The sequence below is a fragment of the Pelophylax lessonae genome (assembly GCF_965119305.1).
Source record: "Pelophylax lessonae genome assembly, chromosome: 3".
NCBI lineage: Eukaryota > Metazoa > Chordata > Amphibia > Anura > Ranidae > Pelophylax > Pelophylax lessonae.
In genome coordinates, this window is record NC_138770.1 from 194044450 (window position 1) to 194061967 (window position 17518).

The 17518-nt window shown below is 44.0% G+C and overlaps 1 protein-coding gene across 1 annotated transcript; it reads left to right on the forward strand.

Moving 5' to 3' along the window:
- Nucleotides 1–7773: 7773 nt before the first annotated feature.
- On the forward strand, nucleotides 7774–14991 carry DUSP28 (dual specificity phosphatase 28). The gene is made up of 2 exons (XM_082249511.1): nucleotides 7774–8197; nucleotides 14865–14991. The coding sequence occupies exons 1-2, from the start codon at nucleotides 7850–7852 to the stop codon at nucleotides 14955–14957; spliced, it is 441 nt and encodes a 146-aa protein (XP_082105637.1). The 5' UTR covers nucleotides 7774–7849; the 3' UTR covers nucleotides 14958–14991.
- Nucleotides 14992–17518: the final 2527 nt, after the last annotated feature.

Sequence of the window (17518 nt, forward strand, 5' to 3'; positions counted from 1 at the left end):
TTCAGTTTGTGGTGTTACCCTTTGGTTTTGCCTCCGCTCCTCGGGTCTTTATAAAAGTATTGGCCCCGGTGAATACATGTTGCATTAGTGGGGCATCGCTGTACTGGGATACCTGGACGATCTTCTTCTGTGAGCAAAACCTCCAACTGCTCTGACGGACAACTTGGAGATTACTCTGTGAACCTTCAGAAGTCTACTCTGGTTCCGTCCACAAAACTGGACTATCTGAGTCTGACTCTGGACTGTGCCTCAGCCAGAGTGTTTCTTCCTCTGGAAAAGGAAGACATTGCAGGAGGCAACTCAGCTTCTATTGTCCAGCAGACCGTCATCCCTCCGGGCTTGCATGCGGGTGCTGGGCCTGATTGATGGTGTCTACCTTCGAGGCGATTCCGTTTGCACAGTTCCATACGAGATCTCTGAAAAAGGAGATTCTGGTGAAACGGGACAAGAATCCACGGTCTCTAGAGGTGGCTTCGTTCTCCGGCACTTAGACAGGGAAAATCCTTTTTTCCCGCTGTACAGAACAATTATTACCACAGATGCCAGCCTGTCTGGGTGGGGAGGCGTCCTCAGCACAGATTATGCTCAGGGGGTCTGGACACTGGAAGAGTCCAGATTGCCGATTAATGTACTGGAACTGTGAGCATTTAGACTTTGTCTGGATCATTGGACAATTCGTATTCAGGGGTGTCCGGTACAGATTTAATCGGACAATTCCATGGCTGTGGTCTATGTCTATCACCAAGGGGGCACAAGAAGTGTCCTGGCGGCTCGGGAAGTAGCCGGCATTCTAAGATGGGTTTCGTTCCAGCTTTCTCTGCTGTACACGTTTCAAGGAAGGTACAGAGGTTTGTGGCACGGTCTCTGGATCCTCTGGCCGACACCACAGATGCATTCTAGTGGCTCCAGACTGGCCTCGATCTGGTACGGCTGGTCGCCGATGTTCCTTAGAGACTTCCTCTCAGGGAAGGTCTGCTGTCCAAAGGGCCAGTCTTTCATCCTGCTTTACAGTTGCTGGCTTTAACGGCTTGGCTGTTGAAAGCAAAGTGCTGTAGGATAGAGATTTGTCTGAATCAGTTATTCCTATGCTGTTAAAGGCTAGGAAATCTACCTCTATGAAAATATACCATCGTACTTGGAAGACGTACATTGGTGTGGGTCTCTTGGGGTTCCCCCCTTTCCTCCAATGAGGGGTTGAGCAGTGCCTGGCCTTGGGTACCATCATTGTTCATTGGCCACACATTTCTTGGTGCATACCTTTATCCAGGGAGTTTGACACTTGGCTCCTCCAGTGCAGTCTCCATTACCTCAATTTGGTTGTCAGTTCTCCAGAAACCTCTCTTCAAAAATATTTGGGAGGTTCCCCTGCTTACGTTGTCCCAGAAGGTGGCTTTTTTGCTGCACGCTGGCAGTCGGAGCTAGGAGCGTTGTCTTGTCGTTCACCTTATCTTGTGGTTCACAGTGATAAGGTGGTTCTTCGTCCCTGTCTGTCGTTCCTTCCAAAGGTCGTCTCTGATTTCCATTTGAATGATGACACTGTGTTGCCTTTCCTAGGTTCCAGGCCTAAACATCCTAAGGAAATTGCCTTGCATTCCCTGGATTTTGTTCGGGAAATCAGGGTGTACATTTACTTGTTTCCTCAACCAAACTGTCAAACCATCAAATGCCTGAAGTCATAACTGATCACATGAGCAGCACCATGGCAGTTGCAGATCAAAAAGAAGCAGCTTCCTGAGCTGTAAAGGATGAAAAAGGTTTAATTCTGCTTTAAAGAGGAAGTAAAGTCATTAAAAAAAAATGAGAAAAAAAAAGCCCTGTAAAGAGAAAGCCATAATGAGCTAGTATGCATCACATACTAGCTCATTATGAAGTACTTATCTTAAAACGAAGCCCCCGCCGTGCCGCCCCCTCAGCGACAGGACGGCCGACATGTCCGGCCATCTTGCTTCTTGGTTCACGTCCTCCGGCCATCTGATTGGCCGGAGGCGCGATTACATCACTCCGGCACGTGCGCACGGGAGCCGCCGTTCACGGCACTGGGCTCTGAAGGAACGGCACAGGTGGCCGTTCCTTCAGAGCGCATGCGCCGATGACGTCTCCGGCAGTATGCACTGTAAATATCTCCTAAACGGTGCATGTTTAGGAGATATTTATAGCACCTATAGGTAAGCCTTAATGTAGTGGGTTTACAACCTCTTTAACCTCCTTAGCGGTGATCCCAAGCGTGACTCGGGGTTGGTTTTTCATATCAGGAGCGGTAACCCCGAGTCACGCTCGGGGTGGATTGCAGAGAGCGCAGCGGTGTTCTCTTACCTTCTCCTGGCGATCCAGCGATGATCTCTCATTGCTGTGACCGCCAGCCGAGAGTCCCGCCGCTCCTCCGTCGGTCTCCGTCGCTCTGATCACTTCCTAGTTCCGTTCCCTGCAGCAGCAATGCTGCATGGGAGCGGAACTAGGGAGGGAAATTAAAAAAAAAAAAAAAAAAAAAAAAAACGTTGCACAAAACACAAAACACATTATATATATATATATATATATATATATATATATATATATATATATATGCATATATATATATATATATATATATATATATGCATATATATATGTATATATATATATATATATATATATATATATATATATATATATATATGCATGCATATATATATATATATATATATATATATATATGTATATATATATATATATACAGTGGGTACAGAAAGTATTCAGACCCCCTTAAATTTTTCACTCTTTGTTATATTGCAGCCATTTGCTAAAATCATTTAAGTTCATTCTTCTTCCTCATTAATGTACACACAGCTCCCCATATTGACGGAAAAACACAGAATTGTTGACATTGTTGCAGATTTATTAAAAAAGAAAAACTGAAATATCACATGGTCCTAAGTATTCAGACCCTTTGCTGTGACACTCATATATTTAACTCAGGTGCTTTCCATTTCTTCTGATCATCCTTGAGATGGTTGTACACCTTCATTTGAGTCCAGCTGTGTTTGATTATACTGATTGGACTTGATTAGGAAAGCCACACACCTGTCTATATAAGACCTTCCAGATCACAATGCATGTCAGAGCAAATGAGAATCATGAGGTCAAAGGAACTGCCTGAAGAGCTCAGAGACAGAATTGTGGCAAGACACAGATCTGGCCAAGGTTACAAAAAGATTTCTGCTGCACTTAAGGTTCCTAAGAGCACAGTGGCCTCCATAATCCTCAAATGGAAGACGTTTGGGACGACCAGAACCCCTCCTAGAGCTGGCCGTCCGGCCAAACTGAGCTATCGGGGGAGAAGAGCCTTGGTGAGAGAGGTAAAGAAGAACCCAAAGATCACTGTGGCTGAGCTCCAGAGATGCAGTCAGGAGATGGGAGAAAGTTGTAAAAAGTCAACCATCACTGCAGCCCTCCACCAGTCGGGGCTTTATGGCAGAGTGGCCCGACGGAAGCCTCTCCTCAGTGTAAGACACATGAAAGCCTGCATGGAGTTTGCTAAAAAACACCTGAAGGACTCCAAGATGGTGAGAAATAAGATTCTCTGGTCTGATGAGACCAAAATAGAACTTTTTGGCCTTAATTCTAAGCGGTATGTGTGGAGAAAACCAGGCACTGCTCATCACCTGTCCAATACAGTCCCAACAGTGAAGCATGGTGGTGGCAGCATCATGCTGTGGGGGTGTTTTTCAGCTGCAGGGACAGGACGACTGGTTGCAATCGAGGGAAAGATGAATGCGGCCAAGTACAGGGATATCCTGGACAAAAACCTTCTCCAGAGTGCTCTGGACCTCAGACTGGGCCGAAGGTTTACCTTCCAACAAGACAATGACCCTAAGCACACAGCTAAAATAACGAAGGAGTGGCTTCACAACAACTCCGTGACTGTTCTTGAATGGCCCAGCCAGAGCCCTGACTTAAACCCAATTGAGCATCTCTGGAGAGACCTAAAAATGGCTGTCCACCAACGTTTACCATCCAACCTGACAGAACTGGAGAGGATCTGCAAGGAGGAATGGCAGAGGATCCCCAAATCCAGGTGTGAAAGACTTGTTGCATCTTTCCCCAAAAGACTCCTGGCTGTATTAGATCAAAAGGGGGCTTCTACTAAATACTGAGCAAAGGGTCTGAATACTTAGGACCATGTGATATTTCAGTTTTTCTTTTTTAATAAATCTGCAACAATGTCAACAATTCTGTGTTTTTCTGTCAGTATGGGGTGCTATGTGTACATTCATGAGGAAGAAGAATGAACTTAAATGATTTTAGCAAATGGCTGCAATATAACAAAGAGTGAAAAATTTAAGGAGGTCTTAATACTTTCTGTACCCACTGTATATATATATATATATATATATATATATATATATATATATATATATATACACCGGTATATATATATATATGCATATATATATATGTATGCATATATATATATATATATATATATATATATATATATATGTATATATATATATATATATATATATATATATGCACACACACATATATCTATATATAATATATAATGCATGAATTATAATCTAATCAATAATATAATTTTATTATATATATTATATATTAAATAATAAAATAATATTATTGATTCGATTATAATTCACGTGTTTGTGTTTCAAATTTATCACATCTGGGATGTCTACTAGACTCTTGTTTTGGTCAGGTTTAAGTCAGTAATTACTAAGAATTGTAGGCCTATAATACATAACGCCAAATTTCCATGAAAACAATTGTACCGCTTTTGGTATGTAATTCCTGACATAATCATACCGCCAGGGAGGTTAAGGCTGTCAACAGGTCTGCCTCTATAAATTCAACAGTGCCTTAAATTGGCACTGGGGTGGGTTGGGAGGGCATACCATGGGGTATCAGGAGAGAACACACTGAGGGGGGAGGTGTTGGGAGGGCATACTATGGGGTATCAGGAGGGCACACACTGGGGGGGCTGGGAGGACATACCATGGGGTGTCAGGAGGAAACACACTGGGGGGAGGTGTTGGGAGGGCATTCCATGGGGTATCAGGAGGAAATACACTGGGGGGGGGGTTTGGGAGGGCATACCATGGGGTATCAGGAGGGCACACACTGGGGGGGGTTGGGAGGACATAGCATGGGGTGTCAAGAGGGAACACACTTTGGGGAGGTGTTTGGAGGGCATACCGTGGGGTGTTAGGAGGGCACACATTGGGGGGAGGTGTTGGGAGAGCATTCCATGGGGTATCAGGAGGGCACACACCAGGGGGTATTCACAATGCTTTATTGAGCTAAATGAAAAGGACATGCATTTCCATCTGTCAGCTAACAGCACCTCTATGCTAAGCTGCAGTAACTCAGCAGACGTAGCATAGAGGTCCTTGTAAACAAATCCACCATGTACAGCTAGCTGAGCCTACCTCCAGGAACATTCACTCGGCTCCCTCTGCTCAGCTGCTCACACTTCCCTCTTCCAGGCGGGCGCGATCTCCGTGGTTAGGTACATCCCCATCCCGCCCACTCATGCAGCAAGCAGCCTGCAGAAGATAGGCTGGAAACCTGCTGGGGGAGGTACAGGGGGCGGAGTGTCAAGTGTCTATGTGTAATGGCTGTGAGTTGTCCCGACCGCAGCTCTGATTTCCCGGGGTGCGCTCGGCCTCACAATCAGTAATATTTTCTCGGGGGGAGCAATTGCCCCTTTGTCCCCCCCGCCGAACCCCGGAGACTGACTCACCGAACCCCTGGGGTTCGATCGAACCCAGGTTAAGAACCACTGCTTTAGAGCCAGGGAAGCTGATTCTGTATGATCTGCAACTGCCATGGTGCTGCTCATGTGATCAGTTATGACACCAGCCATTTGATGGTTTACAGTTTGGATTCAGGACACAAGCAAATGTGCGAGCTAGCAATTCCAGCATTCTTGGAATGTAACTGTTTTTTTTTTAACCGTTAAATCGCTGGGTGTAGTTTTGCTTTATGATTTACTGCTGGGACTCTGGCCTTCAGCAAAATGGCAGCCTCCAGCAAAAAACAGGAACAATGCTGGAAGCAATTTACAGCACACACTAATTTTTGTAGCCTAATTAATAATGTGGAATGTATGTTCCTTGCTAAAGAACATTATTTTTTATCAAGTTGTTATGGGTAAAGTTCCACTTAAGGCTACGTTCACATCTTGGCGTTGCTATTACAGGCGTTTTTATGGGCGTTTTTTCAGGCGTTTTTATGGGCGTTTTTGCAGGTGTTTTTTGTGCAGGCATTTTTAGATTGAATAGAGACCAATGGAAAATGCCTGTAATCTGCCCAAAAAGAAGCTCATGTACTTTTTTGAGTGTTGGGCGTTTTGCTCACAGCGTCAAAATGCTCAGATGTGAACAGGGGCCATTGAAATGAATAGGATTTGTCTTGTTAGGCGTTTTGAGAGCTGATCCTAGAGCAGAAAAACTCCCCAGAAACGCCCCAAAATGCCTACATGTGAACGGAGCCTTAGGGCTGTCAGCAGGTAGGCCTCTACAAACTTGGCAGTGCCTAAAAATGGAGAGCAACTGAGCATGTGCAGAGCATGTGCTGAGCAGGGTGAGACAATGTAATACTGGATTTTAAACAGTTTAGGCATAGCTCCCAACTGTCCCTGATTTCTAGGGACTGTCCCTGATTTCTAGGGACTGTTCCTGATTTGGAGCAATGTCCCTCTGTCCCACTTTCTTCCTTGTCCCTCATTTTGGTCTAATCCATATAGTTCAATATAAAATCCACTATTTACCAAACAAAAAATGTTTCCCTGTGGTGAACTTTTCATGCAATTTCTAAATTGTTGCATTTGTAAAAGTCAAAATCCAGTATAAAAGAATTGTGGTAAAAAAAAAAAAAGCACTTGTGGGTTTAACTTTTTTTATTTTGGTTTGATAATTCTCTTTTAAGTGGGTGTGGTAGGGTGTGTGTCCTATGCCTACACACTTTTGTTAATAGGTGTCCCTCATTCCCATCTCAAAAAGTTGGGAGGTATGGTTTAGGCACTTATTAATAATGTTTTAAATAGCTATACCTGCAAAAGGGGTCAGCCTGAAGTCATCTAGCAGGACTTAAAGTGTAAGTCCACCCTAACACTAAAACCCCTGCATCTATAGACATCCACGATCGAACACTAACCTATCTAGCCCTGTAAAGAAGAAATCAGTATACATACCTTTTTTGAAGCCAATCCAGTCTCCAGCGCCGGAAGGTCTGCAGAGGACACAGCCGACAAAGGCTTTGAAATGAATGGCAAGTGAAATTACCCATAGAGTTACTATGGGGCTTCTGTTATTGGATGTGTCCTCTGCACCCACCTCCACAGAGAAGCCCCGGCGGACAGCTCAGCGTGGGATCGGGTCGGATCAGCTTCAAAATGTATGTATACTGATTTCTATTTTACAGGTTAGTGTTAGATCATGGATGTCTGTAGATGCAGGGGTTTTAGTGTTAGGGTGGACTTTTCCTTACATTTTATGACTAAACTCCACTTTAATTAACCAAACTGAAACACCAGGATAAAGATCCTTTTTGTGAAAAAGTGACAGTTCATTTCATCTGAGTTCAAAAGGATTTGAAAATTAGAGTCTTGTGTAAAGCTTTGTGACTTGAGCCTATGGCTATTTTTATAACTTACAAGGAATGCTTTCCACGCAGCAGGGATATCTTGTCAGAGGCTCAGATCTTAAAATAACCATAAAAGATCTGACCAGAACAGAGCCTGTGCTTCTAGGACAATCTAGCTGCAAGTGTCAGGAAGGGATGCATTTCATGTTGGAAGTTCCCGTGCTGCCCCGTGCAAGTAACTTTTTACTTGTAGAGTGTAGGTGATATGTCTGAACTGTATAAAGTTACAGATTCCTTATTGATAAGCAATGCTAGAGCTGCCTGCAAGAAGGAGCTTCTAATATCAGAGGGAGTGACATGTTGCATCAACATTTCCAGGAAGCAGCCATTCCCAGACTATAATAATCTTCATACTCTTCGGATTCCTGTGTTTGATCACCCACTGCAGAACCTGTCTGAACATTTTGACCAATGTGTGGATCTGATAGATAGCACTGTTCGCAGTGGGGGCAAGTGCCTGGTCTATTGTAAGCACGGACGTAGTCGATCAGCTACAATCTGTATTGCGTACCTGATGAGATGTAAAAACATGACCCTGTTGGAAGCCTTCCAGGTATAACAGTCTCATGTAATTGTCTTTTGTTTGTATGTAATTCCATCATTTGAAGTCCATTAACTATAAAGCATGTGTTTGCAGTAATATCAGTATATATGTAGCTTCCGTTGTATACACATAGTCTTTTGGAGTGACAGGGACTCTTTTTGGATCCAAATCCCTCTACTGCATTCCCCTCTTAATCATTCCTCTTATAGATTGGATGTATAAATTGCTATAACTAAGCATACTTTGAAATAGTGAAAGGGTATATATTGCCAGCCAGGGCCATATTTCTGCATACCCAACATAAACCTTAGCTTCAGGGAGCAGAACATGCTCAAACATCATGTTGCTGATTGTTCATTATACATTCTTGTGTAAGGTGCCAAACTGCTATCCTGATTGTCAATAACTTCAGGTTGGGTCCTTACCGTTGTCCATGAACAGTTTATGTTGGTGTATTATGTGCCTGAAATTCAACCACTATAGGTCTTTACACCTGGAACTGAACTACTAGGGTGGCAGTTTGCCTACTCTTCTATCCATTGCTTCTAGATATACTAAGGCAGAATGTGTAAACTCTTATTTTTAGCCCCTTCACTCTCAGCCTCGACTATGACATCTGATCTTATGTGATACTATTTGAGCAACCCTGTTGCTATACAAAATATTTTCAAGCATGGCCTTCTTGTAAAAGAAGACAATGCATACCCACCTTCCCTGCTGCCTGGGCTGTCCAACTCTGCACCATTGCTAAAAAATCTTTTTCTCAAGTGCACATTGAAACTGACTCTTCCACAAGTGATAATCTTCTGGGTCACTTTACTGCCTCCACCAAAAACAGACGGATTGGGGATCCGCTCCTGCTCCATCCGGCAGATTCGATCGGATGGCAGTCGAGTGTAATTGGAAAGCTGGTCTATTTGCATCCTGCTGCCCATAGTGGACAGTGGGCTGTGAGTGTTTCCATTCTGCATAAGCAAACACAAGTCTTCTGCCTGCTCAACGGGGATCAGTGGATAGATTCCCCAATGCGCAGGCCAACTCCTGGTGGAGTCCGCCCCATGTGAAAGGGGCCAAAGGATGCTGGTTTAACCATAACATTTTTTTTACTATACACACATTTGGTTTGGCCATCCATAACAGTTTCGGCCCTTTGAAAAAATGAATTGCCCATCCCTGTTTTAGAAGTTAGGTTTGTAGTGCAGGTTAAGTATTGTTGGTAAATGACTCTGTTTCCTGCAAAAGAGGCTGGTGTTTCCTATCATTGCTATGTTGAAGAGCTGCAGTTGCCTAAGAATCTTCACCACACAACACACTTCTGGGTGTGCTGGACACACAATTACGAAGTTGTAGAGAATTCCCAGGGTTGCATATGCAGCATTAAGGCTAATCATTGTTTAACTTACTACTGGCCATTAATTAATTTATTAAATCTTATATCTTTGAAGGGATTATGACCCTAAAATCCTAAAATTTCCTAACTCTAAAGTTCCTTTCACTGGCAACCCCTCTCCTTTATCTAGCTATAACTCATTGTATAAGTGTTTGTTTAAATAGATGCCTCTAAATACCTTTTTCCAGTTACCTTCAGGTTGTTCACGTGACTTCTGGCCGCTCTGCTACTCCGGTCCAGGGCTACAGCGGGAGGAGCCCAGATCTCCCTCTGATGTCAGCCGGGAGGTCACATGACCACCTTGCTGACTGCCTTGAACCTCCCACTGTAGCCCTGTATTGTAGAACCTACAGGTAAGCCTATAAAAAAGGCTTAAACAATAGGGTAAGAGGCTTGGCGCACGATGGTAGCAGACCCTGAAGAAAGGTGAAACTGGCCCTATTGGTATATTACAGGGTTTTGTAGTATAGGTGTGGTTTCGGCTCTGCATGGAGCCTCTGGGTTAAAGTCTGAAGGTAATGCCTTTACACCAGGGGTATTGAATTACAATTCACCGAGGTCCGTCAGTAACATTTTCTTCTAGCAGAGGTCCGAATATCATGTCGGTACCGTTGCACATTTTCACATGCACCAAACGGCATGTTGCTACAGCACTATGCAGCTTGGTGCGGCGCAATGTTTTTTAAAAAAAAAGGTAAAGGACTTATTTCTGTGTTTCTTGTGGGTAGTGCAGCCCGTGAGGTGTGCTCCTAATGCACATGTACAGATCCATTCCTAACCTATTCTTACATTAGCATCCTCAGTCCCCACTGCACATCACTGTACCCTCCCCCTTCACATAAAGATCCCTTCTTGAGGAGTGTCCTCAGCTTCCCCTTTACATCATCCCCCTCCACCTCTTTCACAGTAATGTTCTCACACTTCCTTGACATCAACCCCCATTAACAGTAATGTCCTCTGCCCCTATTTACATCATTTCCCCCACACTCCATTCCTCAGCTCCCCCATACATTCCAGTCCTCAGCTCCCACTCATTCCATTCCTCAGCTCCCCCACATTTCTGTCCTCAGCTGCCCCCTGTCCTCAGTCCCCCCACATTCCAGTCCTCAGTCCCCCCACTTTCCAGTCCACAGTCCCCCCACATTCCAGTCCTCAGTCCGCCCTGTTTGATGTCCTCAGCCTCATTACTGCAATCTTCTGCATCCCCCCCCCCCCGCCCACATTCAGTCCTTAGCCCTTTTTAACTTCATCACTGTCCCCTCCCCCTTCACATAAAGATCCCCTCTTGAGCAGTGTCCTCAGCTTTCCCTTTACATCTTCCCCCTCCACCTCTTTCACAGTAGTATTCTCACACTTCCTTGACATCAACCCCCATTAAGAGTAATGTCCTCTGCCCCTATTTACATCATTCCCCACATTACTGTCCTTAGCTCCCCCACACATTCCAGTCCTCAGCTCCCACTCATTCCATTCCTCAGCTCCCCCCCACATTCCTGTCCTCAGCTGCCCCCACATTCCAGTCCTCAGCTCCCCCACATTCCAGTCCTCAGCTCCCCCACATTCCAGTCCTCAGCTCCCCCACATTCTTGTCCTCAGTCCCCTCTTATTCCAGTCCTCCGCTCCCCCACATTCCAGTCCTCATCTCCCCCCACATTCCTTTCCTCAGTCCCTCACATTCCAGTCCTCATTCCCCCCACTTTCCAGTCCCCAACTCCTCCCACATTCCAGTCCACAGTCCCCCCCACTTTCCAGTCCACAGTCCCCCCACATTCCAGTCCTCAGCTCTCCCCTGTTTGATGTCCTCAGCCTCATCACTGCAATCCTCTGCATCCCCCCCCCACATTCAGTCCTTAGCCCTTTTTAACTTCATCACTGTCCCCTCCCCCTTCACATAAAGATCCCCTCTTGAGGAGTGTCCTCAGCTTTCCCTTTACATCTTCCCCCTCCACCTCTTTCACAGTAGTGTTCTCACACTTCCTTGACATCAACCCCCATTAACAGTAATGTCCTCTGCCCCTATTTACATCATTCCCCCACATTACTGTCCTCAGCAACCCCACACATTCCAGTCCTCAGCTCCCACTCATTCCAGTCCTTAGCTCCCCCACATTCCTGTCCTCAGTCCCCTCTTATTCCAGTCCCCCGCTCCCCAACATTCCAGTCCTCAGCCCCCCCACACATTCCAGTCCTCAGCTCCCACTCATTCCATCCCTTAGCTCCCCCCACATTCCTGTCCTCAGCTGCCCCTACATTCCAGTCCTCAGCTCCCCCACATTTCCAGTCCTCAGCTCCCCCACATTCCAGTCCTCAGTCCCCTCTTATTCCAGTCCCCCACTCCCCCTCATTCCAGTCCTCAGCTCCCCCCACATTCCAGTCCTCAGCTCCCCACATTTCAGTCCTCAGCCCCACCCCCCACCACAAATCTTAGTCCTTAGCTCCCCCACATTCCAGTCCTCAGTCCCCCCACATTCCAGTCCTCAGTCCCCCCACATTCTAGTCCTCAGTCCCCCCACATTCCAGTCCTCAGCTCCCCCACATTCTGGTCCTCAGTCCCCCCACATTCCAGTCCACAGTCCCCCCACTTTCCAGTCCTCAATTCCCCCCACATTCCGGTCCACAAACCCCCCACATTCCAGTCCTCAGTCCCCCCACATTCTAGTCCTCAGTCCCCCCACATTCCAGTCCTCAGCTCCACCACATTCCAGTCCTCAGTCCCCCCACTTTCCAGTCCTCAGTCCCCCCACTTTCCAGTCCTCAACTCCCCCACATTCCAGTCCACAGTCCCCCCACATTCCAGTCCACAGTCCCCCCACATCCAGACAGAATGGAGGGAATCATGTTGTGCTGTCTGGATGGAGGCGGGCATTGCAAGATAGTGTTTGGCTGCTAGGACTGCCCTTCATCCTAGAAGCCAATCACCTGTTTCTTAACCTCAGCAGCTCCGCCCTCAATCCAGAACTGTCCCGCCTCCTGCTGTCATTTCTGTGAGGATTACAGAGCAATGGCAGGGGGAAGAAAAGGGTCCTAAATGGGTGGACCGCGGTGGTCCGAAAGGTCCGCCATTTAGTGATGCCTGCTCTAAAGAGTCTCTTAATTAGTCTCTTAATTAGGTAGCTAGACTGTGTTCCATATAGCAGCAGCAGAGGAAGGCAGCCAGTGTAAAAGAGATAGAAGAAATCTCTGCAGGAATGTAAAAGGAGAAAAAAAACACAGCGCCTCTAAGTGCAGTAGTATGGATGCAGTTTAATAAAGGTTAAAAACAGGTACTCACAAGGCAAAGTAAAAACAGTGCTTGTAAGACATGATAGTCCCGCTCTGTATGCTCAAGGAAGGTCTGGCTGTATGTGCGTCTCTAACCTGCAAACACGTCCAACATGGACAAAAAGACTTTGTCCACAAAGGCAAAACCTTTACCCTCTCCAACCTCTTCTCCAACCTCTTCAACTGTTCAAATGAATTTGTAGTTCACTTCCTTACGTGCCTATGTGGGTTACTATATGTGGGACGCACCATACGCACATTGAGAAAGAGGTTCGGTGAGCACCGCAGGTTCATGGAAGAAGGGTCCGACAAATACAGCATCCCTTGACATTTCATTTTACGTCATGACCAATCATCTGAAGGTCTATTTGTTTGGATCCTGAAAGCTATGCCTCGCACCCTCCCCGCAGCAGAAGGCTTCAAGCGTCTCTGCGAAAGGGAAACATTTTGGATTTATTCTTTAGACACCCTAGCGCCAGGGGGGCTAAATGAAGAAATTAAGGTACACACTATCCTATAGTGTAGTCGGTCCCCATTACACTATATCATAGTACCATCCCCCAATAGGGTTCATAATTCCAACTTTCTAAAATGATCTGTCATATACTGTTAAAATGATCTGTTGTATACTATCAAAATGATCTGTCATATACTGTTAAAATGATCTGTCGTATACTGTTATTCTTTGTCCCTATGCACGCTTCATACTAACCATTCATTTAATAAATAATTCAATACTGAACCCTTAAGGTCCGATACTAGCAATATTGCATCCACCAAAAATAGTAAGTACTCCACATTATATTGCGGTCATCTTGTCTCAATATGTGCAGGAATATAGTTATGTGTACACATACATAACTTTTATCTAGCATTTTATTTTATATATATATATATATATATATATATATATATATATTATAATATTTTATATCATACTATTTTATTTGCAACCCTTCAATTGTACTTTGCCGCCCTTAGTGTATGTAGTTGCTTCTTAGTGTCATCTTAACAACTCCCCTGTGGTAATACCGCCCATCACAACACAACATATATATTTTAACATTTTCCAAATGTTTCCATGCAGCGCACTGTTTACATGTTAGCTAGGGTGCCTCCTTAAGGTGGGTGTATGTCTGGGCGTGGTCTCCTGAGACCCAGTATACATATGCCATTCTCAAGATGGCCCCTAGAATGGCCTGAAGAAGGAACATGCGAGCATTCATGCTCCGAACGCAAAGCCGCCTCCTTCACTCCAGACCTGGAAGCCACGTCACCTTCCGAGCCCCCAGCGATATCTATACCGACACCGAGCAGCAAGTGAGGGACACCACTTGCATCAGCCGCAGGCCAGATACATTAGAGATGCACATACAGCCGGACCTTCCTTGGGCATACAGAGCAGGACTATCATGTCTTACAAGCGCTGTTTTTACTTTTCTTTGTGAGTACCTGTTTTTACCCTTATTAAACTGCATCCATACTACTGCACTTAGAGGCGCTGTTTTTTTTTTCTCCTTCTATAATAAAGCTTACCTGTAGGTATAGAGAAGGTCTCCTAAACCTGTACTGAAATGAAGCCGGAGACATCACTAATGCATGTGCTCTGAAGGGGTGGCATACCCATGCCGTACCTTCAGAGCTCCCTGCCAGGGCCATGACTCCAGCGTGCACTTCATGGGAGTGACTTCATCACAGCTCGGTCATTCATACAGCCAGAGCCCGCGAACCTGGAAGGAAGACCAGGTGACAGCGCACCACTGGAAGGCTTCATTCTAAGGTAAGTATTTCATAATGTTTATTACCCCTTTAAGACTTAAGCTCAATATTAATACATTTTTTCGAAATAGTAAGAATCTTCTACATAAAATGTGTTTTCGTAATAAAGTAGTGCTGCAATAAAGTAAACTTTTTTTGGCATTTCCAAAAGCAGTGATAAGTCCCCTGAATAGCACTGGATATAATGAGCATTGTGAAAGTTTACTGAAATAAGTCTCATGTGAATAAATATGTTCTCTTTTTCAGATGGTTAAAACAATAAGACCATCAGTAGAGCCCAATGCTGGATTCTGGTCCCAGTTGGAATCATATGAAGAATCTCTTCAAAAGAACAAGTGAATGCAGAATTACTGTGTGGTCCAAACTGTCATATTGTGTATTAATATGGTTTAGAATATCAATTTCAACAAAGTAGTACTCCCATGATTAAAGATATTACATGTAGGTCTCCTCTTTAACATCATGTCCCGTGACCTATAAGTACTGGGATGGGAGATCCAGAGATTACATGTTTGTTCAACCAAGAGTTCCATCTGAGATGTAATAATTATTTTAGAATTTACTGTATTAGGTAGATGTAAACCTAACCAGATGAGATTTCGTTTGATGAATCATTGAGCATAGTAAATAATGTCATGTTTTTTCGTTTGGAATATACTTACTTTTTTTTTGCACCTCAATACTGCTGATCTACTTCTCTTTTTTTGCCAATTCCTATTTACATGCATGTGCTTCAATAAGAGCAGGATGTAATTATTCAGGGGAGGTTTCCCATTGGTGGCAATGACATTGCAATATGTGTCAGCATAGCATTTACAGTCTCCACCAGTTCTTCCCTTTTTCACCAAAGGTGCATGTGAAAAGGTGACAGCACAGGAGAACAACTGGAAGAGAGGGACAAAGCATTGTTATGCTGTAACAGTAAGGGACTAACCTAGGACCTTCATGGTTAGTAGATGCCCCTTACTTATGCATATTCGATAGTGCAATACATGTTTAAATTTTAATGTGCTATTTTTACTGACTCTGGATGGAATTGTGTTGCTGATTTAAAATTGGCCAGCAGAGTTTTGTTATTTTGATGTCAATTTTCGATTTAGTTTCAGTCATAGTCTTTTGAGTTTTAGTCGTATTTTAGTAATCTGAATTTTTTAGTTTTAGTCGTATTTTAGTCGACTAAAATAGTGTTAATTTAGTCAACGAAAATATTTTAGTCAATGAAATTAACACTGCCTTTCAACAGTAATGTAGGTCATGCTAGTATCCTTCCAATATTCTCCAAGGAGCACAGCACAGAGACTCTCATCTATCACATGTCATAAATCATAGATAAAAAGTGCTATATAGTGTAATATTTATTAAAAATATGACAAGATCCAATGCAGCATCCAGCGTGGCGGCACAGCTTGTCAAGCATGTCTAGCTGCCTAGGGCATGCTGAGCCGCCACACTGGATGTCTTGGTGGCGTGATATATGTGAATGTTGGCATTTTGTGGTATATGTTTTTATTTACTTTTTTGCCATTTTTGGTTATGTTTTTATGAGGCTCTTACTGCATTGGACCTTGTCAGTTTTTATAATAAATATTACACTACATGGCACTTTTTATCTATGATTTATGACATGTGATAGATTAGAGCCTCTGTGATGTGCTCCCTGGAGAATATTAGAAGGATACTAGCATGACCTGCATTACTGTTGGAAGGATCTCTCCGTGACACTTGCATTTCTGTTGGAAGGATCCCTGTGACACCTGTATTGTGATTGGAAGGATCTTCACTTACAATTTCCTTATTGCTGCTTAACATTTGGCAGCATATGTGATGATGAGTGTGCACTACACGTGGGTGGTGGTTGGTGTGGTGACAGCTCTTACTGGTGTTCCCGTGTCTCACGCTGTTTTGTGAGTGACACTGCATGCACGATTGTGGTGCATATGGTAATTTCATACAGTATTACACTATATAGTCTTTCTTTCTTCCTATGCCATATTCAGAGTCCAAAAGACGATAAAGAGATTCCAGTTATCCTGGGGGTTATGGATACATGATTTATTGCTGCCAGGATTTCTGAAGTGAGACATTCAGCTATTTTGGGACAATTTAAAGACCCTTTAAGAATCACAGTTCATGAATTTTGTAAATTGTTTATTGAATTTTTTTAGCGCTACAATTTCTTACATGTTCTGCTGCTGTTCTGCTACTGTAGCCCATCTGCTTCAAAGTTCGATGTTTTGTGCATTTAGAGATGGTATTCTGCATACCTTGGTTGTAATGAGTGGTTATTTGAGTTACTGTTGCCTTTATATCCTCTTGAACCAGTCTGCCCATTCTCCTCTGACCTCTGACATCAACAAGGCATTTTTTCCACACAACTGCCACTCACTGGATATTTTCTCTTTTTTGAACCATTCTCTGTAAACCCTAGAGATGGTTGTGCGTGAAAATCCCAGTAGATCAGCAGTTTTTAAAATACTCAGACCAGCCTGTCTGGCACCAACAACCATACCACGTTCAAAGTCACTGAAATTCCCTTTCTTCCCCATTCTAATGCTTTGTTTGAACTTCAGCAAGTTGTCTTTACCATGTCTAGAGGCCTAAATAAATTACATTTCTACCTTTTGATTGGCTGATTAGCAATTTGTGTTACCAAGCAATTGAACAGGTGTACCTAATAAAGTGGCTGGTGAGTGTATGCTGCTAATGGGATTCCTTCGAGACCAGGACATAGCTATAATTTTATACTACACACCCAATATGGACGCAACCCCTTTCTCTCACATTTCCTCCTGATGATCACTGCCCATCAATGAGAAACACTTACAATCATATGAAAAAGTACACCCATGGAAATTGAACACATTTAAACATAGTTTAACATATTTTAACAAGCAACTATT